The sequence below is a fragment of the Ammospiza nelsoni genome, chromosome Z, assembly GCF_027579445.1.
Source record: "Ammospiza nelsoni isolate bAmmNel1 chromosome Z, bAmmNel1.pri, whole genome shotgun sequence".
NCBI lineage: Eukaryota > Metazoa > Chordata > Aves > Passeriformes > Passerellidae > Ammospiza > Ammospiza nelsoni.
Window position 1 is genome coordinate 23,280,534 of NC_080669.1, and position 23,299 is coordinate 23,303,832.

A 23,299-nucleotide genomic window follows, 5' to 3' on the forward strand; every position below is an offset into this window, starting at 1 on the left:
TGCCAAGCAGAAATTCTACATTTCCTTTCATTAAGCGGCAATCCCTTTCCCAGCTGCATATCCAGACTGTGTGTTTACATTGAAACTTGCTGTCCCTTCCTAGCTGTTTTCTTCCTACTAAACCACATGAAACCACATGAAATCTTCCTTGATCTGAGCATCTCCATGCTGGATATGCAGCCTCAATCCTCTCTGGGACTGGTGTCACGATCTGTCCTTAGGAAAGGGTTTCATGATGGCTCGTTGAGTGATCTCAGAGTGCAAAAACCAACACGGCACAGGGGGTTTGCAGTAATAATCAAAACCCGATGCACCTTTATTGAATGACCACAGCAAAATGTGTTGGGGGGAATTGGGAAAAAGGGAAGAATAAGGAAAAAGAGGGAGGAAGAGAAAGAAGGTATGTAGCTACTGAATATAGAGATGAAGTCCATTGGTCCAGTCCAGCTGGATCCAGCTGGATCCACTTGTTACACTGGGGAGATCTCAGAGATTCCAGTCGATTCCAATTCCTGTTATACTCTTTTTTGATGGAGGAAGAGGATGAATCTTGAAAATTAATTAAAACTAGTAAATAACAGTCTGTTGTTATTTCTGGGGGAAAGAAAACGGGTGCAAACAGTCCATATTCTCAGCAGTGGGCAAGAACCATTGTCTCCTTGGTCCACTGCTCGCACCTGCAATGTGCACCTCGCTTTGGTCAGCTCGCCTCCCCACACAGCTCCTCTGGCTTGGGGGTTTCAGTCCCAGTCCTTGGAAGGCGGGGGGGGGGTTTCCACATAGGGGTTTCATGTCTCAATCCTTGAGGGAGAAGCTTCTCCCATCTCAGTCCATCCATCTTGGTGGTTGTAAAACAGGCGAGGGGTCTTCTGTGGGGACCACCAAAAGCTACCAAAGGAAAAGTCCAGCCAGGCAGAGAGGTGGGGAAATTCCAGGGCCATTGTTGTGAAGCAGGCACCACCAAAGAGAGGGCAGAGTGCCTCCTTTCTCCTTTCACCTGGCTCAGTGTTGCATACAGCAAACACACCTGTGAGCAATGACTTGGCAATGCCAGGAGCTCTGCTCAGGCCTCGGGGTCTTGGCAAGCAAACATCTCCAACAAGGCCAGGATTCCAAACAGAGTCTTTTCGGTGGCCCCAGTTTCTGTCCTTTCACAACGATTGTGAGGCAGATGAGAGAAACTTCAGACAGAAACTTACAACTTGGAACACCAGGTGCTAGAGAATCCCTCTCCTGCCTGTGACAGCAGGAGCATCACTAGGGCTTTGCTGAGAGTTGTTTGCCTTAAACCTGGGAGCTGCCCTTAGCAGAATGTCATCTTCCTGAGCCCTCAGCTCACACTCAGTGAAGAATGATGCAGCTTCCTGTGCTCCAGGCTGTGGTTGCCCACACGAGGCACTTGGGTGATGTGGGACTCCTTGCAGTGGGGCGGGCAGGTGGGTCTGAAACTCTGCCTGTCATCAAAAGGCAAATAAGCGGGAAGTCTGCGGGGATGCTGGGCGAGTGTCATGTGGGAAGCAAGAGCATGTGACTGAAGAGGAAGGAAAGGAGCCAGTTCCACTTTAATTCTCTCCTGTCAGCTAGTTTTCAGTTGTGCTTAGAAAGGTGGTACCGTGCTTAGAAAGGTGGCTGGGAGATCAGAGAGCCTATGTAATAAAAGTGTTTGCTTGCAGCACAAAATCTGAAGTAAAGCAATGAATTAGTACTGATCTATTTTATGTAAGTATTGAGTGCTGTGTTTCACAGGGGGTCTGGGACAGTGCTCCTCCTGCTCTGAAGGCTTTCAGTGCACAAGCCAAGGATAAACTCTGACAGATACTGCTAAGGCAAATCCTGGCCTTATGGCCTGAACTGTGGCCCAGGTGCAAGAGGAGATGTTCACTTGTCTGTTCACTTGTCAGCACAGAAGTACCTTATGCTACCCTACCTAATGTAGGGAGGCACAGGAAGAGGGATGAGGAGCAGCAGGGTCGCAAAGAGATGCTCTTTTGAGATGCTGAACACATGGCTGGGGACACTCGGGGATACCCAAAAGCTAACCTAACCCTTGCTGGCACAGGTAGCCCAGGATGGAGCAGCATCTCCCTCTAAATTTAACTGGGGAGGTTTTTTTTTTTAATCAGACCCCAAAACAGGGAAAGAGAAGGGAGATGCAACTGAGGCTGCTAATGTGCCCCTATTCCCTGCATGTGTGCTGCCTCCCAAAGGAGGTGGGAGCTAATCCCAAGCCCTCACACTCTTCTCCCCTTTTCTGTCTTCAATTTCCTGTCCTCTGTCTGAGGTCACTGTGCTGCCAGCAACAGTTGTCTGGGCTGAGAAAGACTTGTTAGGTCATACTGTGGATGCCTCTGCCCTTGCTATTTTCAGGGAAAGCTGGCAAGGAACACTCAGGAATGCATTCCCCGGTGCCAGCCTACTTCCAGAGAGCTGCTCTCAGCCCTCACACACCCAGAACGAGCATGAAGTGCTGGTGTGTCAGAGTGCATTGGGGAACCTTGCCCAGACAGGGTAGCTGGCTGCAGTTGCAGGCTGGGCTACCGCCTCTGCAGAAGTTTTTCTGGAGAAATACCACCCTTGAAGGAAGATCCATGTCTCTTCTGCCCTTCCTCCCTCACCAGCTGATGGACTGGGGCTTCAGGGTTCAAAGGAAATGTTTTCAAGTCTCCACCAATATGTCCAATCCCATGGTATTTGGCAAACTGGGAGACTTTGGTGTTTGGTGCCTGTTTCTGTACAAGCAGCCAGAGAAGCAGCTCAGTGAGGCCAGTGGCCATGGCACGTACTGAGGTGCCAGCTTCTGAAAGGGTCATACAGCACCAGGGTGAAAAGGCTCAAGGAGCTGTTAATGAGCCCAGCTGTGGGCTTCCCAGGACACAGGAGACAGGGACATGGTGGAGAGAGCCCAGCAAAGGGACACTGAAAGTACGAAGGATGAAAGCTGCCATGTCACAGTGTAGCAAACACCTACCTATTTGGAGGTAGCAAATAGGAGGGGAAGGAGTTTACAGTTAAAAAATCACTTGTGCTTGCAAACCCCAAATGCCCGGCTGTGGTGCACAGTAAATCGCTTCTGCTGTCAGGTATGCATCAGGGCTCTGGCTCCAGCTACAAATGTCCAAATGCCCCCTGTGCCCCAGCCAGGCTCAGCTGCAGGCTCCCAGGGCCAGCCAGTGCTCTCAGGGCTGCTGCAAGGATCACTGCCCTCCGGTGAGCCCTGCCAGCAGTCCCAGAGCGGCACATCCTGCTGGCACCCATGCTCTCAGGTCCCTGTGGGTCTTTCCAAAGCCAGAGGAGCCCTGGCCCAAAAGAGCCAAAGGCAAGACTTGGTGCTGTTGGGGCTGTGCAGAGCTGCCTCTCATGTTGGCTGAGGGGGCACCTGCAGCTCAGCATCCAGTGCTAGGGATTTTCTCTAGGGCCACCATTCAGCTCACAGCCTTCCCAGCTGCTGGGGACTTCACTGGGGCTCTACAATGCCTAGATGCAGGGAAAATTGCCTGTAGAGAAAAGCCCTGCCAGCAGAGAAAAGCCCAATTGCTCTGGCTGTACCCAGCAGGCCTTTGCACCCACCCTCCTGTCTGTGCTGGGCATCCTGTCTCTGCTTCCCACACCTGCCAAGCCTGATTACCAGCATGCTTGCCCCAAGCCCAAGAGCCTGTACTTGGAGCTTCTCTAACACATGGAGACTCTTTCCCATCCCTCATAAGCAGGCAACTTCTTCTGAAGCAGAGGCAGATGTACTTGGAGCACAGAGCAAAGCTGTCACATGTTCTAGCCCTAAAGCTTGCAGGGAAATAATACTCCTGAGCCATGTTACAGTCTCTCACTGTGGTTCAGGTTAATACTGAAATCAAACCAAGTAAAATTTTTAACATAATTTGAAGCATTAGAAAGCAGGCAAGTAAGGTCCTGGAAGTTCATCAAAAGGGGTCTCTGGTGGTCATATTTCCTGAATGCTTCAATATTAAATGCTTCAAAGGTGACCTTCCCTCAGACTTTTTCTTTGGGCATGCACTGTTGCTTCCTGTTCCATAACTTGCTAAAAAACCACTGTAGGTCTCTTTATCTCCACTGATTCCAGTTACACTTATCATCCTTTGTGCATACCTTTACACCCTTTTATCTTTTTCTGTTTGTTTGTTTGTTTGTCAGTCATTAAGCTCAATTCAGCAACTCCAGGGCAGCTGAGAATTTCTATTATCTATGTTACTTATCAAGGAGTACCTGAACTTGGGTCAGGATGACAATGAGTCTGTTTTCTTTCTGCCACAGGGAGCAATGGCAGCTCATTTTTCCTTTTCTTCTCTGCCTTGAGCTCTGACCCCCTTTGGGAGAACTCTGGGACTCAAATGAAGGTGGGCTCTGCCCAGCTGCCCTGCCCAGTTGCAGCCCAAGACTTCTCAGGAGCCTAGAAGTGCAAGCTCATGGATAGCTAAGTGTGTGTCATTGAGAAACCAGCAAGCCACTTTGATTCTGGACGTTTTCAAGCTGTGAGAGATCAGGACTGTTCTCCTGTGACAGGGAAGGATCTGGATTAGTGAGAAACTCCTGGAAGGACAGCAGTCCAGTCAGCATCCATTCATGGTGCAGAACTAGAGGCTGTGGTTACCCAAGGAGAACATGTTTATGCCCACTTTGGCTTGTCCCAGAGAGCACCTTACCCTGTGTTTTGTTTAACCCCAGCCAACAGCAAAGCCCCACACTCCCACACCAGAGGGATAAGGTAGAGAGTCAAAAGGGTAAAAGGTGGAAAACTTGTGTGTTAAGGACAGTTTAACAGGGAAAGCAAAAACCACCCAAATAAGCAAAGGAAAATAAGGAGCAGTCCCTCCCTCAGTACAGGCTGTGGGATGAATGAGTTGTGACCAGTCCTGCAGAGAAGGACCTGGGGATTTCAGTACATGAAAAATTAGACATGAACCAGCAATGTGCACTTACACCCCAGGAAAACAATTGTAATCTGGGCTGCCTAAAAATAATTTGTCTTCCTCTGGTAAACCATCTGAAAGTAATTGCATCAGACCTCAGCCTTGAGGGAAGACAACAGTACCAGGTGGGTGAGTAAAAAACCTAAGAGCAGTGCATTCCCAGCCTGTCCCCCTGTGTGGCATCCCTTCTCTTCAGCACATTGACTGCCCCACACAGCTTGGTGACACTGGCAAACTTGCTGAGGGTGCCCTTGGTCCCAATGTCCGTGTTGCTGACAAAGATGCTGAACAGCATTCTCCCAACACAGACCCCTGAGGGGGTACCTGATCATCTCACAGTCAGATTCAAAAGGATGCTGTGAGGGACAGTGGGCCTCACTAAAATCCAGAAAAACTACATCCATTGCCTTCCCTTCATCCCCTAGTTTAGCTGGTGGTGACATCATCATAGAAGGACAGCACACTAATTAAACAGGACTCTCCCTTTGTCAGTCTACGCTGGTTGTGCCTGATGATTGCATTATCCTTTAAATGCCTTTCAGCAGCACCCAGTAGGATCTCCCCCAAAATTTTTTTCAGGTACTGAAGTTAGACTAAGAGGTCTGTAGTTCCCTGTGTCATCCTTCATGGCCTTGTGAACTGTGATAACACTGACTGGTGCCACTCAGCACGCACCTCTCCAGACTCCCAAGAACTTAGTAGGTAATGAGAGGGGTCCTGCTGGGACATCCACCACCTCCTTCATCCTTCTGGGATGGAACCAGTGTGGGCACAGAAAACCTACAATCTGTCAACTGGTACAACTGGTTCCTGACAATTTCAGTGTCTACGAACGGGAAGTCACTTCCCACTGACATGGTCCTCCCATCTCCGAGGACCAGGCAACACAAGGTTTGTTGTCACTATGAAAAACTGAGCCATAAAAAAAAACCACTTTTTTTTACCTCTATTTACCTGGGATACTTTTCACTGCTTTAAAATGTGTGTGTCGAAAGCGCTTGCCAGTACACAGCCAACTCAGTGATACTACAGGGAAAGACAAAATTTCCATGTCGGTTTGAAGTAATTCTGACACTTATTTAATGCATACTATCTTTGCACAAATCTTTGCACTTTCTTGCAGAAAGTGTATTTGGCAAAGTATGAGTTTGAAAATATATTCTGCTAAAAATTAGAAATAAAGATATACATTGATTTTTTTTGATAGCCTAAAATTATCTTCTGTCTTTTTAAATGAAATAGTGGATAGCTAAGCCGCAGAAGGATTCTTACTTTCATTTAGTTTCTCAATGAAAATGCCAAAAGAGAGAGCATCCACTGCCAGTAAAATTAGGAGTTTCAAAATTGTATTTATTTTTCAGGAAAAAAAAATTACTTGAACATGAAAACTGAACTCACGCAGCACTGATAAAACATTTTACTAACTGTACAATTAAAATACTTAAAATACACAGGCATATGTTTCCAGAAGGTTCTCTTGACTCAGAATAAAATAGATCTTCCCTGTGTGGTCCCTCTGGAAATGGGTAGCAATGAGGCAAACAAAACCAATACAAACTCTGATTTCTGCAGGAAAAATTATTTCTCTTCTTAAGCCGGTGGAAAGGGTGACTTGTATTGAAAACAGACCACTTTGATGGAGGATTCTTCAGTTCAGGCTTATTTAACATTCAGCCCCTGTGTGGCAGGGACTAAAGGCTCTTCAGGGTGTACACATGGTGTATTAGTGCCATGCAAATTACAGTCCTCAATATCTTTGCTGAAGTAGTTATTCCCCTTGGTTTTGAGTGGGCTAGTTGGTTGGTTTTTTGTAGATGGCTGCAAAGATGTCCAGATCTGCACCAAGACTTGTAAATTGTATGCTCAAACAAACTTCTCTCCTTTACCCCTTTACCCACCTTTTCCTCCCTTACCCCTCCCATACTTCACACAAACCGATTCCATGAAGATGGAATCAGAGCTTGTTTTAGAAATCTTCTGTACAAAGAGGTAGAGGATGCTACACCTAAACAAAAGCTTGGTCTCTGTGTGTTGTATCCTGCCAGTTTGCAGAAACACTTTGCAGAAAATCTTGCAGAAATGTATCCCTATTTTGCAGAAGGCTTATATTAGATCCAAGTCAGCAGAAGGAAAGTATCATTTCACCTCAAAACTAACAGGTGAAGACTCGGGCCCATTCTGACTCTACCAACACACTTCACCCACTCTTCCTCAGCTGGCTTTTACACTGAGATTGTGCTGAATGAGGAAAACATTACTTCCTGTTTTCTTATGATTTAACTCTTCACTGCCTGTACTGGAGGATGAATCTTCTCGGCAAAAACAGCATGAGGCACACTCTGAGACATTTAAAACCTGTTTTGAAAGACTAAAGGTATTTCCTCCAGAGAGATGAATGTGGGAATTAAAAGAGAATCTTCAGACCTCTCACAACAACAGTGGAAGAGTACTTTCACCCCCCAGCATTAGTAAAGTCCTGGGGAGAAATTACATCTTATTTTGGTGCATTGTAGCAGCACCTGGTTGTCCAGTAGTGTTTATACAAGCATTATTTAGTTTTATCACAACTCTCTTCTCCACCGTAAACAATTTAAAATGCTTGAAAGCACAGAGAATCTAGCTCTCAATGAGATAATTTGTAATGGGAAGTGCCCTAGGTATTAATAACTTGCAAATTCTAATGCTGCAAGTAATAGGCCTTGAAATGTCCTTACAGCCAACCTTATGTTTGAGTTTGGATAGATAGACTAGAACACCTGTACTGGGTACTAGTGCCATTCCTCTGGGACAGAAGATGAGCCCAATGTGCCTTAATGTTCTTATCAGCAACCAGGGCAAGAGGATGGAATATGCCCTCAGAGTTTGCTGTCATTACAAACAAGGAGGATATGAAACAGAGGATGACGAAAGATTAAGTAGCAGGCAGAGTCAGTCTTCTGAGGGACTGTGAGGTGTTGCAGAAAGCAGCAGCATGAACTTCACAAAGATCAAGATATGTCTGGGCTTATCCAGCCCATGGAGTGACTCTGCAACAATTAAGACTGGGGATTAACTTTGCCAGAAAAGGAGCCAGAGTCCTGAGCTGAGTATCCTCCATCACCATTGAGTGGTTTTGTGAAGACCAGCCATGTGTTGAGGAGCATATTCAGTGCAGGTAGCTCAGGGTGCAGTTGCAATGAGAGCTGCAGGCTGAGCTCTGGATGGGAGCCTGAGGCAGGAGACCAGGAACTGCCAACCCTTGGCACAGGAAGGGGCACAGGGACCTGTGGCACCAGCCTGGGGACTGGACACCGAGACACAGCAGGAGCCAAAGACTCAGTTAGAAGACCCCAGACTTTCTGGCACACAAACTGTGAGGGTATAAAAGCCCAGGTAATCCTTTGTTCAGGGTTTCTCCTCTGGGCACCAGTTCAAACCCTTACTCTTTTGCTACACCAGGATTAAATTACTTGTAACCAGAGACCTGGCTGAAACCCTCAGGAGTGACAGGCAAGCACCATTCCGAATGAATGAGCAATGACTGCCCAGCCCTCCACCAATCAGTCAGGTGCTGGATTCAGATGCCTGCATCCAGACTGGCGGAGACGCCTGTCCTGGGGCTCCCAGCACAGTGGCACAACCGATCAGGAGCTCTGAGGAGAGCTCTGGCAGCACCAGGGAAACAAAATGGGGTTTTCCCACTTTTTTGGGAGGGAGTGTCAGTCTGTGCTGGGCTGTATCCATACCCACAGCAGATCTCCAAGGTGATCCGTGCATCTCCTGACAGTTCTTTTTTGAGGCAATTCCTGCACAGACAAAACATGTCTTTAGAGAGTGCACAAAACATTATATAAAATAGTTCACCCTCTGTTGCTATTATGTGCAGATGCTGTCTCCAAAATGGGGATTCAGGGAGATCTGCATATACAGGAATGTTCATCTTCAAACTGTGTGTTGTTGTAACTATTTGAATTGATTGTTGTGGTGTAAACTTGAAATACCAAGAGCAGGTTCTCCAGAAAGTTTAGGTCAGCTGGAAACACTGCTTTATTTTTTGTACATATATGAGATTTCCTCTGGACTAGTACTTGCTTGTAATGGTGATAAGTCTGTGTTTATTAAAAACAACCAAACAAACCTTGTAAACATGAAAATGCTTGAAAGTTCTGTTATGGTCTTCAGGATATAGAAGATTAGACCCATTGAATCCACAGAGAATTTTGGCACTTAATGCACTGCAATAAAGTTATAAAGTTACTGGGCATATTGGTTCTTGTACAATATGTAGATGATCTGTCATGGCCTAACTGTGACATGAGTGTTTATATATTAGACAGTATTCATTTATGTACTGCCAAAAGAGGGAACAGCCTGCATCTCCATCCAAACTTTAGCTGAGCCAGAGATGAAGTTAAATATTTACATTTTACTTTGGAAAGGGATGATGAACAACAGGTCAAAAAAGAATAGAGGCCATAGTTAGGCTCCCACATCCAGTCACAAAATCATGTACCAGGTTTGCTCAGACCTGTGGGATTTGGTCGGCCATAGATTCCTGCGGTAGAGGAATTGACTAAGCCTCTGACTGAGGAAACCAAGAACAAAGACATAAAGTCTATTGCATCGGCCCTGGAGAAAGAGTAAGTTTACACAGCAATAAAAGGAGCTCTGGTGGTCTGCCTCTAGTCTTGTGCTCCCAGATTATACAAAACACCTCAATGTGTATACTCATGAATGTAAAGGAATAACCCGTGGAGTGGTAAAGCATAATTCAGGACCCCATCAGATACCAGTTGCATATTACTTAGTGAAATTAGCTTCATTTGCAGCAGAAGCACCAGCCTAAGTCAGTGGCAACAACAGCAAAAATATTAGAAATTAGTTGTTCCCCTTATCCTGGAGTAGTTCATATCCCACATGATGTGGAGCAGTGGGATGTGACAGTCTGCAGCCCAAGCACTAACACGCAATGGGCACACAGATATGAGCCGATCTTCACAATGGCAGATAATATTAAAGAGATGTAACACCTTGAATCCAGCGAGCCTAATGCCTCTCCCTGATGATAGAGAACGTGCTGTTGTGGCTCCGGTTGGCCAGAGTGAATGGCCAAATTTGAGACCCTGAGACCATGTATGAGAAGGACTGCTCAAGAGAAGAAAAGAAACAGTGGGAAAAATGGGACACGACACAAGATTATGATGGAAGGTGGTCTACAGAGGGGAAGCCAACTCTTCCAAAGAGATATTTAATCTGCGTGGTTAGAAGGTTTCACAATAAAGTAGATGGAGAGGCAGAGGCAACAGCTAGCCAAATAAAAAAAGAAGAAAATATGGGTAGCTCCAGGAATTTATACCACTGCAAGAAGGATCACAGACAGCTTCCCAGCCTACCAGAAGTATCAGACCAAGCTCAGAGATAGGATGACTAACTGAGCCTACTTCCCTTTTCAGTAACTACAAATAGACTGTGGACTCCTACGGCTGCGGGTAAGCATTTGCCAGTGACAGCAGATCAGCTATCAGGCTGGGCAGAAGCCTTTTCAACTAAAATGGCCACAAACCTTAAATTCAGCGCTGTGGAATGTTTGGAATGTTCTGTCACAACCCGTAGCACTGGCAGAAAGTTTCTTTGGAAGACACTCACCTATGTCAGGAGTTTATATTCCAGCTAACACCAGCCTTCTGGATGGAAAAGATTGCATTACCCAGTATTTTATATATAAAATACAGAAAGGGTTCAAGGAATGGAGAAAGTGTGCACAATAGTATCAGCCCAGCCTACTTGAAATAGAAGTAAATGATACACAACCTGCAGATGTAGTGCTAAGCAAGATAATCTCACAAAAAAATCAAATTAGAATCTAATGGGAGGCACTATATGCTGTCTTTCTGTGTTCTTATTTTGCTGTTAAAATTTTGTGTTAAGAAAACTGATACACCAGTCTCATATCCAACAGGTAGTGAATTATTAACAAGTTGGACAATAAATGAGTTTCAAGAGTCTTTCATGATCTTGTTTTGATAATACTTTCTACCCTATGACAACATTAGTCTTAATTCTGTTACTTGTAATAATGTTGTAAGTAAGGGCAGTGTAAAATGCTGTGAAAGCTTTCTTTTCACCTTTTAATATATTAGCAGATCTGCTCAATCCAAAAAAAGGTATGAACATTCTGTGCAGGTCGCTCGGGATGCAGTTGTAGTGGGAGCTGCAGGTTGAGCTCTGGCTGGGAGTCTGAGGCAAGAGGTCAGGAATTGCCAATGTTTGGAAAGGCAAAGGACACAGGGGCCTGTGACCCAGACGGGTGACCGGACACTGAGGCACTGCAGGAGCCAAGGACTCAGCAGGAAGAGCCCAGACTTGCTTGTGAGGGTATAAAAATTCAGGTAATCTTTTGTTCAGGATTCCTACTTGAGGCACTAGCTGGAGGTGTTACTCTGCTACCAAACCATAAATAAATCTCTTCAGAGATCCAGAGGTCTGAGATGCTGCCGCTGGAAAGCTGGGGTTGAGCTCTTAGGGAAGCCTTGTCTGACTGAGTGCGGGGTGTGTAGAGTCAGGCAGGGACGCTTTGGCTCACTGGAGAGAGCCCTGTGAAGGGGCCTCAGTCCCTGATGCTGTGACTGACAGAGTGTTCCTGAACGGCCAGACGGGATCCTTCACTTAACACACACGTTCCTCTGGACAGGGCACACACAGACTGCACCGGGCAAACCCTCCTGCAGGAGCTGCAAACATAGTAGTGGAACTGAAGCTTAGCATTTCAAAACCCACAGGCAAAGAACTGGAATTGTTCAGCCTCTGTCAGAGAATTCAGCACTGTCTACAGCTCCTGTATGGGCGTAGATTGAGAAGATGAGATTAAAAGAGAGATTTCCCCTTGGAAAGGCACAGTGAAACAACATGGATCCAGTTGTAATGAGAAAAATGTTGATTGACAGTAGGAAAACCTTTCTTTCTGAGTTTGGTCAAGCACCAGAGCAGGTGAAACTGCACCTGAAACTCTTATTTTATTAAAGCAGGCATTAGCACTTTTCTTTGTGTGTGTAGAACAAGAGCAAACAATCTACAGATATCCATAATGATCCCTAAGATTCCACGACTCTATCCTGGGGTCTGTATGAAACACTTTCCAAGGAAAAAAACCTGACTTTTGTATATACAAAAGGCAATTTCTAAATTATTGGTTATGTTAGCAGCAGGCATGAAATTCTGCCTGATGCATGAATTTCAGCAAGACTGCCCTTGTTCCTCAGTACTCCACATTCTTATGTACTAATACATATTCTGACTCCCACACGTTGCACCAAAATGCTCAGTTTTAAAATATCTTCCTATTTTTTCACATCTTCTGTGTGTGCACGTGTTGTGTGTGTGAATACTCTGTACTGCTTTTATTCACAGGAAGAACAAACCATGTTAAAAAACTGGTATGAATTTGGTTGAATGTAGAGTTACAGCCAGTGAAGGTAAGTGTACAAGCTCTATAAGAGCATGAGCGCTCTATTTTGATTTCTATAAATGAGACCATTCAAAGCACAAAATTCTAACTGAAAATTAGAAACTGAAAAAACATACCCTGAAGACAATTTCCCCCCCACATTTTGTATCAGGTGTTTTGCTCAGCCATACCACTGAAGCCCACCCCACACCGACGCTGCTGAAATTCCACGTATCTGTCAATCAGTTTTCCAGCCCGGGCCCCGGACGGAGGCAGCTCCCAGGGCACCGGCTGTCCCGCTGCGGGTCTCCGCTCCTGCCGGCACTGCCTGCCCGGCAGCCCCACAGCCACGGCCACAGCCACGGCCCCGGCCCCGAATGGCGGCACCGCCGCCCGCAGCGCACACCCTCCACACGCCGGCCCCGCACCCGCCTCTCCCTGCCCCCGCCTGCCCCTGCCCCCGCCTGCCCCGTACCCGCCTCTCCCTCAGCTGCCGGCTCCGCATCCTTGTGCTACCCGCCCTCCGGCATGGCGCAGGGGGAGCCGCGGCTGTGCGCGGCCCATGCCGGCCGGCCGCTGGAGCTGTTCTGCGAGGACTGCGGGTGCTGCGTGTGCGCGCTGTGCCCGGCGCTGGGCGCGCACCGCGGGCACCGCGCCTGCCTCCTGCCGCAGGCCGTCCGCCGCACGCAGGTGAGTGCCGGCCCGGGCCGCTGTGCCGCGGAGCGGGGGTGAAACTGGAGCTGAGACATCATCTTCCTCATGCCATGTCTTGCCGGTTGTCCCCTCGTTTCTGAAACGTGTGCCTCTGGGTTTTCTTTGGCTAGAGTGTGATGGTGGTGTGTGTGAGTACTAGTGCAGTGCCACAGAACTAAGCCTTTAGCCTTACTTTGCTTGCCTTATCAACACCTTGTGGAGTTCAAGGTTTGTAGACTGTGTTAACTAAGAACAAAGTTTCTGTACTTTCTGTAGTTCAGCAAGTGCTTTGTAGACCCCATACAGACAAGGTCAGTCTGATGCCACTGCACAAGGATGGGGGTCGTGTACGAAAAGGAAAGAGTCAATCAGTCACACCCAAGCGTCCGCAAAACAGGTATATAAATCAAGGGGTAAGGAGGAAGTGACTTTCACTGTTAGATCACATGCAGCAGCATTTTATCCTCCGACCTTGTATGTGGAATCAGTGTGGCTGTTTCAGGAAATTTGTTTTTATTGACAGGCTAGAAGAACCTTTGACCAAAACACAGATACCTTAGGGTAAGGGGAAAGGTCATTTCTGTTTACCCCCTGACACCATCATGGTAGCTGGTTAGATCACAATGACTACCCATTCACAGTTCTCTGATAACTCCTCTGGGATGTTGTGGGTTAACCCCAATAGGCAGCTAAGCACAACACAGCTGCCTGCTTATTCCGCTTCCTTGCCCAGTGGGACGGGGGAAGAGAAACATTAAAACCAAGAAAATTCATGGATTAGGATAAAAATAAGTTTAATAAGAGAAGAAGTGGAGAAGAGAAAAAGAAAAAAAGTGTTCTTTTCTTTCACTCATCATACAGTTCCTGAGCAAAAGGCAGCTAGCCCACCTAAACACCCCTCTTCCAGTTTGCAGAACATGATGTTATATGGTACTACTCTTTGATTAGTAGGGGTAATGTCCTGCTTGTTTCCCCTTCTAGTCTTCTGCGCACTCATAGAGTAGTCACATCTGAAACACAGCACCACACAGGTTGCTATAAGGAAAATGAACTCCATCCCAGCCACAGCCAGCCCAGGGATTCTTCCCTAAGATTTTTTTCTTTATGTCAGTGTAGCTGTCCACCAAATACCCTCATGAAGTTTTGCAAGCTTGCCAATACTCCTGCATGTGCTGTTTTACTTGGAAAGCCTGCCAGGAGGCTTACTAAGGCCTGCGTGCTGTGGTGCTAACCTTGGGAGACTTAAAATACTGTAACACAGAAGTTTGATGTTCAGAAGCTCTTCTTTCTTTCTTTCTTTCTTTCTTTCTTTCTTTCTTTCTTTCTTTCTTTCTTTCTTTCTTTCTTTCTTTCTTTCTTTCTTTCTTTCTTTCTTTCTTTCTTTCTTTCTTTCTTTCTTTCTTTCTTTCTTTCTTTCTTTCTTTCTTTCTTTCTTCCTTCCTTCCTTCCTTCCTTCCTTCCTTCCTTCCTTCCTTCCTTCCTTCCTTCCTTCCTTCCTTCCTTCCTTCCTTCCTTCCTTCCTTCCTTCCTTCCTTCCTTCCTTCCTTCCTTCCTTCCTTCCTTCCTTCCTTCCTTCCTTCCTTCCTTCCTTCCTTCCTTCCTTCCTTCCTTCCTTCCTTCCTTCCTTCCTTCCTTCCTTCCTTCCTTCCTTCCTTCCTTCCTTCCTTCCTTCCTTTCTTTCCTTCTTTCTTTCTTTCTTTCTTTCTGACACTTCCTTCCGACACTTCCTTCCTTCCTTTTTTCCCTTCCCTTTTTTCTTTTCTCCTTTTTTTTCCCTCTACAACTTCAGAAAGTTTCTTCTCACTCCTTTTGTGATATAGGAGTGCTATGAGGAGGTTTCCTACAGAAAACACTAGGAAGAAACAGTTCCTACAGAACTTCCTGCTTGGAAGTTCACACAGATTGTGAGCCAGTTTATCATCATGATAAACTGTTGGAACATTCCATTGCACTTCATGTTACAGAGCATTACAGGGGAAGAGGGCTGTGCAAACAGCAGCACAAAGGTGAAACTATTTAAGACATCTGAGCAACGCAGAGCACTGCACCTGCCTGCAGCTTTGCTTTCACCCAAAGTGTCCCTCTTCCAGGTGGGAACTCACTAAAGTGTTTGCGTTCCCTTCACGACAGGGTGGCAGTGGGTGGCTGATGCACGTATTGTGCAGTGGCAACCTGATCTGAGGCAAAGTGCACAAATCTACAAACTGTGCTGCCTCCCTGGGGGTCTGATGGACACAGAGAAGGAAGCATGTGCTGTTGATAAAGGCTTGTTTCTGCTAAATCAGGAAGTGAGTGGGGTAGAAACCTGTACTCCCGTGTGACCCTCTGTCCCTATGAAGTATCTGCTGACATCTAGTGGCGTAGGGCTGCAGAGATTTTAGGCACAAACTATCAATGGTTTTGGCATAAGTGATGGTATTTTGACTAGTGATTTTGTTTGCTGTGAGCAGTTATTCAGTACAGCCCTTGTGGTGTGACATCAGTCAGGCAGCACTTCTTGCACTGAGAATCTTCCGCAGCTGTTTCAGCAGGTCCTAGCTGTGAGTGCTAAGAAGACATGAAAATCATTGTGAGAGATCCATCAGCTGTTTCATCCTTGGAGCAGAGCTTGTTTAAAATCATTGAAAAGGATATTCCCTGTGCTCCTGAATGCAGCACACAGGATCAGCATTCTTTGAACTTGGTATGTGTCCTGTGAGCTTGACTGGAGCTCTGAGTGTCATCTCAGAAATCCTTGCTTTTACAGTGTTTTCATTTGAATGAGTTAAAGCACCTAGGCAATCCCTAAAGGAAGATTTTCAGTTGATTCCTCAGGGTGAATGACATGGTTTGCTGGCATAGTCTTCAATTGGTAGGAAGCAGCTCTTTCATGTATCTCTGTAAAGAAAGTAATGCTTAACCAGAAATGCTTGGGATTAATAGAAGTATTTGCATACGGTCACTGTTGTGAGTGCACAAAGTGATGTGTGTAACTAGCAAAGAAGGAAGATTGGGTTTTTTGCTGGGGTCTTTGTCAGTCTTTGAGGAAAGGAATGAGGTCAAGGCTGCAAAATAAACTGAGGAAGGCTGGTACCTGGTAGAATTCCTGAATCTTCTAGTGGTGTAGAATGAATCCTCTTCTGGTTGTTCAGGGACAAGACTAGAAAACTGTGGCTGGAATAAATAGCATGAGTGTCTTGCTCTGTGCAAGAACATTTACCCGCTTGCATGGATGTGTCTGTGTCAAGGGCCTTCCAGATGCAGAGTCTCTGGCTTTTGCTGGGAGCCCATTTTCTTCTGACTCTGTCGTACTCAAATGACAAACTGCAGGTGTTTTCTAAGGAGACATGTCAGAAATGCAAACTGTTGCTTCATGCTCTATTTGTCCATGCTGCAGAGTTTAAATGCTGTGGTGCCCTAGGGCTGTGGCAGTGACCTGGTACATGTGCATGCAGGTGTTCTTGACTGGGTCTCAGCTGCAGAAGAGGACACTGATAGCAGCTACACGTGGCACTAGCTTACCTGGTGTTTACTGAGGGCCTGTTTTAGCACCAGTGCACTGACAGCACTGTGGGGCACCATTGCCTGTATCCTTCCTGTTACTAATGACAAAAATGCATTAGCAGGCATACCAAGATATAAGCAGAACATTGATTATGCTGTGCTGGGCACACAATAATCTAAGAAGTGTCACAGGTACTGTGACTGATTACTAGCCATGCTGACACTATTAGCTGTTGCAAATGTTCAGACTACAGCATCACTGTGGCAATAGTGAGGTATCTGATTGGTCATTTGTACACTGGGAAGCATCCTAAACATTCACTGGATTTTTAGATAAGTGGAGCCTTCCATTTGTCCTCTAAATAAAAGTACTTAGTTGCCCTTCAGCTGCTAAATGCATTAGCACGTAATGGAAATACGCAGCACCATAGATTAAAGATGGATAGGTTTTTTTCACTTTGGGTTTCCCTGTGCCTTAAGAAGGTGGTGCTAATTTGCCCAGCTGTCCAAACCTTACCAGTATAGCCACCAGGGGAAATGCTGAAATCCTTATGGTTCATCACTATACTGGCCTTAATAAGCCTCATAAAAGGCCTTTCATTTAAGAGTTTCACCTTCCAATATTCTGATTCTGAAACAGTATATTGGAGTAACCCCCCCTATATGAAAATCAAGCTGGATAGTTGTTTCTGGTTTTTACAGGTGTTATGAAACAGCGTTTTATTTTGTTTCATTGTTGTATAGGAACTCATGGCATTGTGCTTGAAGAATCTAGAAGAGAGAAAAGAGGAAGAAGATGGCAACAGAAGGAGCATAGAGCAGGCTGTAAATGATGTGAAGGTAAAGTGTGGTTTCGTTCTCCACTGGATGGTCATTTTCCAAGGGGAGACATTTTGTTTTCTCTGTAGCTATTCAAAGACCCAGCCATCTATTGGGTGGCTACTCTACTTCCCAGGAGAAGAGTGTATTCCCTGTATTCATCACAATATATTACACTACCAAAGAGAGGGAAGAGGGAGAGTCTCCAAAGACCTGATCCTCATTCCTTGATCAGCTGAACATCTCTGGAAGACCAAGGGTAAAATTTTTATGCAGAGGAATAGTAGATAGCCCCAGCTGCATATGTTATTCTGGCTACACTTATGTATCTTGTATGATATGCACTGAACTTGGATGATATGGACTGAATTGCATTGAATTTTCTGTATTCAGAGTTGAGTAAACACAGTTCTGTTGACTCTGTCTTAAGAATGGGAATGTATGCTAAGCTGCACCTCATTTATAGAGCATGAAATGACTTCTGCTCTAAGGAGCATCGCTAGGCACCTCTGTTACAGAAATGTCAGCAAGAGCTTGAGGGAGCTTTAGAGACTTGGCCTGATGCCACATTCTTTGGGAAGCTTTCTCTTCCTACCACTTACTTCTCTCTGGCTTGCTTTAAAAGCAGTCAAAGTCTTGCTACTGAAGAAAAAGATCTGTTTCTTGTTGCAAATGGTACCCTGCAAATTCCAGCCAAAAACAGATTTTTTGACATAAATAGGCATCTTGGAATCTTCTCTCACTCTTTTCCATCCAGACATCAGCAGGTAGATCATATCTGTGCTCCCTTAAGGGGTAGAGACATGTTTCTGAAGAGATGGAGAAAATCAGTAAAATTCAACCAAAACATAGCACTAAAAGCCTGAAAGAGAAATGTCTGAAATGTTTATGGTCTGTTGAGACATTCTTCTGCTTTATCCATAGGCACATGCTGATATGATTAAACGACAGCTGTCAGAAAAAATAACTGAGCTTCAGTTACTTCTTCGGGAGGAAGAGAGTCTGGCAAAAATCTTCATTGATGAAAAGACTCAGCAAGCTCTGGGAACACATGATCAGCATTTGAGGTCCTGTGAAGAACAGCTGGAAGCCCTCGAGACCTTCACACATCAAATCAGACAAATACAACAGGACAGTGATCCTATTAATTTGCTGGAGGTGGTATTGTATGGTCTCTTTCTACCTCTTACCCTGACAGTCCTTGGTGAATTTCTCTAGTGATGTCTTCTATAGATCCTTCTGTATGTAAGCAGCATCTTCCTAAGTGCTTTTTAATTTGCTTTGTGTTGCTGTTTTGGTGAACAAATTTGGTTCCTGATTTTTGAGCTATTAGGTCTTCCTGCTATGGCATTGATTTCAGGTCTGTATGAAATTCATGTTAATTTTAAGCATAGATGGAAAAGACACGTCTCTTAATCTTGAAGACAAATGCTGTATCAAGTCTTTCCTTGTGTGATATGAAGGTATGAGAAAAGCCAGTCCTCAGGCAACCTCAGGAGGGAAGTTAAAATCTGTAATTTCCTTAATTGCAAGAAATCCTAATCACCACAAGCCTTCACTGGACAATGCTGTTCCTTTTTCCTACAGATGATGATCTTCACCTTCCTTGGAAAGATTATGTTGCCATGTGCTTGTGCCCTGACACAAGACAAAAGATGCAATTTTTTACAGGATGATGCCTCTGGAACATTTTTGCATCCTTGCAGTGTGTCAGACTGGAGTTTCCATTGCTGTGATATGGCCCTGGCATTCTGCTGTGTGTTCTAGCAACACACCTACACACAGGAGCCGCTCTTTGTGATTTTGTGGAGATTTTCTTGTGGGGAAGTTGGATTTTATTCTTCAAATTGTTTTTAAAACTTAATAGTTTGATTTTGCCATTGATGGGATTTCCCACAAAGGGTCCTGGCTAGGCTAAACTCATTTCCATCCTGGAGGGACCTCTTTAACTGTGGCTGTTGGGTTCTCCATGTCTGGGATGGCTCCACTGGCAGGAGGAGGTAATGGGCAGGCTAATGAGCTAAAAGGCAGGCTGATCTCAGCAAGTTTGCCTGTGATGGCCCATAGGTTTACCTCATGTTGGAGCTGTCCTTGCTCTCTGGTGTATGGGAGCTCGGATGGAAGAGTCCTTTCATGTCACAGTCTCTGCTAATTGTAGTGTTTGGCTTTCTGCTCTCAGAAGTACACAGAAATTGAGAAGGAAATTAAGGAATCCAGACACCCATTAGAAAAGTGGCATCCAATACCGCTCTCGTTTGAACACTTACTTAACCATTATAAACAGTTCATCAGAGCTCTGCAGTCCATTCTACAGAAACCATTGGATGCCCGGCTTAAAGAAGGTACCTGAGAGAGTGCTCTGAATTTTGCTTTCTTCTGCTGTCTTTGCAAATAAAGTGTACTTTTTAAGTAAGAACAGGACTTTTTACCAAATCATCTGGAGAAACAACAGTTTTTCAGGCATGGGTACTGCTTTCTGTCAGCATGGGTGTAATGCTGTTATAGGTGATTTAGGTGATATAGTGGTGATTTAGGAACTAAGAGATTTCTCTTCCAACTCTGAAGATGATCTTTGGTTTGTCTGTTGCTTTTCCCCCCCCCCCAGTTCCATCAGGTATTTCAATACAATTTAATGTAGACCATCACACCTATAGAATGTATCTATTCTCTCAGTTACAATTGAGTGCAAGTGCTCTGGCAATGGAGTACCTCTAAAATTTGAAAGATTTTTTTAATTGATGTACCCGGTGATCTGCCTCAGTCTGAAAAAATTGATGATTTTTAGTACAGTAAAGCTGAACTAACATGTTCTATTTAGAAATAATTTTGTCTTTGAGCTGTTAGTTCATCCCTCAATGACCTTTGGCATAATGAAGGCAAGCAGTTTTTCCTAATGGGGCACAGAGGCACAAAGCTAAATAACCATGGGAAAATCCTGCTGCTCTTTGAGCAGGCAACATGTGATGAAATGATCACATTTCATCAGCTGGGTGAAATGTGATTAAATGGCCATCACATTTCACCCAGCTGCCTTTTAAGCCCTTATCAGAGAATTGCCACTGAAAAGACTGTAGCAGGTTGCTGGGGCAAATGGTCAGATCTGATCTGAAAGACTGCAGGATGTGTGTAGGACTGCTACTGCAGCAAGCACCTGCAGCTATCTTCAGCTGCCTATTTCATCTGATAAGGGCCAGTTTTAAAGGAATCAGGTCTGATTACTTGGTGTTGTGCTAAATTGTGTAATTCTGTGGGAACACTAGTCCAGCATCTCCATACTATGCAAAGAGCATAATGCTGAAAGCATAGAATGAGTAGCCCCTCCCCAGAAAAAGTAACATAGTTAGTAACATAGTTTGTCCATGAAGTTGGAAAATGATTGTTGAAAAACTGGCAGACTCCCTAAGCTGTCCCTTTTTATCTTTGCCCAGATATTTTCAGTAGCCTTAATCCCACTGCAAAGAAGGAGCCTGGGACAGTGCTGAAAACCATGACTCCTGTTGATCGGTTGCTTTTCTTAAAGCGTAAGTATGATTATGCTAGAGTCCTAGAATCTCCTGAGCTGGAATGGACCCACAAAAATCACTAGGGTCCAACTCCTGGGCCTGCACAGGACCACGTATATGAGAGCGTTGTCCAAGCACTTCTTGAGCTCTGTCAGGGTTGGTGCTGTGATCACTTCCCTGGGGAGCCTGTTCCAGTGCACAAACACCCTCTGGGGAACCTTTTCTAACCTCTTCCTAACCTAAGCCTTGCTTGACAGAATTTTCAGGCCATTCCCTCGGGTCCTGTCATTGTCATCACAGAGAAGAGATCAGTGCCTGCCCCTTCTCTCCCCTTCACAAGGAAGATGTAAACTACAGTGAGGTCTCCGTTTCAGTCTCCTCCAGGCTGAACAGACCACAGGACTGTAACTCTCTGTGTATGGCTTCTCCTTATCCCATCACCATGAGTGATCCAGATTAGAAATATGTGGAGGCACCAGTGTTGGTGCCCTGCTGTGATTCCCTTGGCATGCCTTTTGCAGTGTCTCTGGAGCTGTGGGCTCTGTGGCTCCCTGAATCCTGACCTTAGCCCAAATGGCAGCTTAGTGCTGTGGCAGAGGTGCGCATCACGTTGGTGCCCTACGTTAGAAAGGTGTGGGGACAGCAGTGTTGGTTCACTGCTTTATGCACTTAGCACACATTTTCCAGCCCCTGGAGATGTAGGCTCTGTGACTAGCTGAATCCCATCCCTACCTAATGTACAGTCAGCAATGTTGGGTCCCTGCCTTGCTCTGACTGGAATGCCTTTTCCAGACCCAGTGTCCTTGGACCTGTGGGCTTTCTGGCTGAGCCCTAACTCAAAATGTAAAGCAAACTTGGTGCTGTGGCTGAGGTCCCCATCACCATGGTTGGCCCAGATCACAAAGGTGTGGAGGCAGCAATATTAGTGGCCTGCTCTAACCCCTTTGGCATGCCTTTTCCAGCCCATGTTCCTGGGACTGCAGGCTTTCTGACTGTCCCAAGACACTTCCAACTGTGAGCTCCTTTGCAGGTGTTCTGTAACTTGGACTTCTTCCAAGGGTCATGAGAAATGTAGCAAGTCTGATTATGGCTTTTACTGCAGATGCAAGATCACCAACCTGGGAACATGACAGCATTCACCCAAGACTGAAATTGTCAGAAGACCGTCTTGAAGTAAGCTGTAGCTGGAGGAGAATACTCTACCCCTGTAGTCCCAAGAGATTTGATAAATTATGGCAAGTGCTAAGCAGAGACGCATTCCTTTCTGGGAGCCATTACTGGGAAGTTGACCTGCGTTGTGCTGGAGAGGGATGGTGGATTGGCGCAGCCTACCCGACCATTGGCAGGAAAGGAGACTCTGAAGCCTGTCGACTGGGCTGGAATAGAGCATCTTGGTGCCTTAAGAAATTTGATTTTGAATACTGGGCATTTCACAAGGGAGAGAGAATCCCCATCCTGGTAGAAGATGATCCTGATTGCATTGGCATTTTTCTAGATTATGAAGCAGGAATCCTTTCATTCTACAACGTTAGCGATGGCATGGCTCATTTGCACACCTTCTGCTGCAAGTTCACAGAACCAGTTTATCCAGCCCTGAGACTCTGGGAAGGGTCCATTAGAACATGCAAACTAACATAAGAAACAAAGCCTACTAGTTCATGCTTTTTCTGCTAATGCCATTTCAGCAATTTTCTACATGAATTCATTTCTGTTGTATCAAAGTTGTAATTATGATGCTTTTAGAAGGTAACATAAGTTTAGGAAAACCAACTGTGATTTTTAATGTGTATTTTTTTTCAATGAAGGAAGGTGACCTCACTTGTATAAATTATGTTGATATACCACTCAAAGTGCAGTATATAGTATTATTGTGCTTTTTTTCAAATTGTAACAGTAAGTTCAAGAATATCAACTGTATTTTTTTAATGTATATGTGTTTTTCAATGGGGAAAGATTATTTGACTTATAAATGGTGTTGCTGTACCACCTGAAGTGCCGTATGTAGTATTTTTCAGCTTGCAAAATGGAAGAAGTCAGGTTGAAAGATCCATATTACAACCCAGACTGGAACATGGATATTGACTTTTTGAAATTTTTTTTTAATGAACTCCCTCCCCTTATCAGCCTGGAGAGGCTGCAATTGTGTATGGCACCAGGTTTAGTTTGGTTCAAGCTTCAAGATTTTATACTGCATATTGTTATCATTGACAAGGTCAGATTTGGATAATAAATGCACTAAGTAAATTAGCTCATATTTAAGTGTCAGCTTGGAAAAATCAAAGTCTGCACTGATTCTTGGAAAGGTCCCTTCTAAAACTGGAACTTCTGTGACCACATTTAATAGTCACTAGCTGGTCTTACATGTGACAGAAGCTCTGAATTGGACTTCTGGGTGGCCCTATTCTTCCCATTGAGTGATAGCATGAGAAAAAGCTGTGTACAACCCCTAGGAG

General features: G+C 45.2%; 1 protein-coding gene across 1 annotated transcript; it reads left to right on the forward strand.

The window, feature by feature from the left end:
* Positions 1-12,828: 12,828 nt before the first annotated feature.
* TRIM14 (tripartite motif containing 14) lies at positions 12,829-23,099 on the forward strand. The gene is made up of 6 exons (XM_059492537.1): positions 12,829-13,038; positions 17,269-17,364; positions 18,268-18,501; positions 19,523-19,685; positions 20,772-20,864; positions 21,949-23,099. The coding sequence occupies exons 1-6, from the start codon at positions 12,877-12,879 to the stop codon at positions 22,482-22,484; spliced, it is 1,284 nt and encodes a 427-aa protein (XP_059348520.1). The 5' UTR covers positions 12,829-12,876; the 3' UTR covers positions 22,485-23,099.
* The last annotated feature ends 200 nt before the right edge of the window (positions 23,100-23,299 follow it).

What these genes read in the sequence shown, in the direction of transcription:
- TRIM14 (XM_059492537.1), top strand. Translation starts at nt 12,877, where the DNA reads ATGGCGCAGGGGGAGCCGCGGCTGTGCGCGGCCCATGCCGGCCGGCCG. An exon ending in AGGCCGTCCGCCGCACGCAG is followed by an intron (nt 13,039 to 17,268) that starts GTGAGTGCCGGC and finishes ATTGTTGTATAG; the next exon opens with GAACTCATGGCATTGTGCTT. An exon ending in GGATGCCCGGCTTAAAGAAG is followed by an intron (nt 19,686 to 20,771) that starts GTACCTGAGAGA and finishes ATCTTTGCCCAG; the next exon opens with ATATTTTCAGTAGCCTTAAT.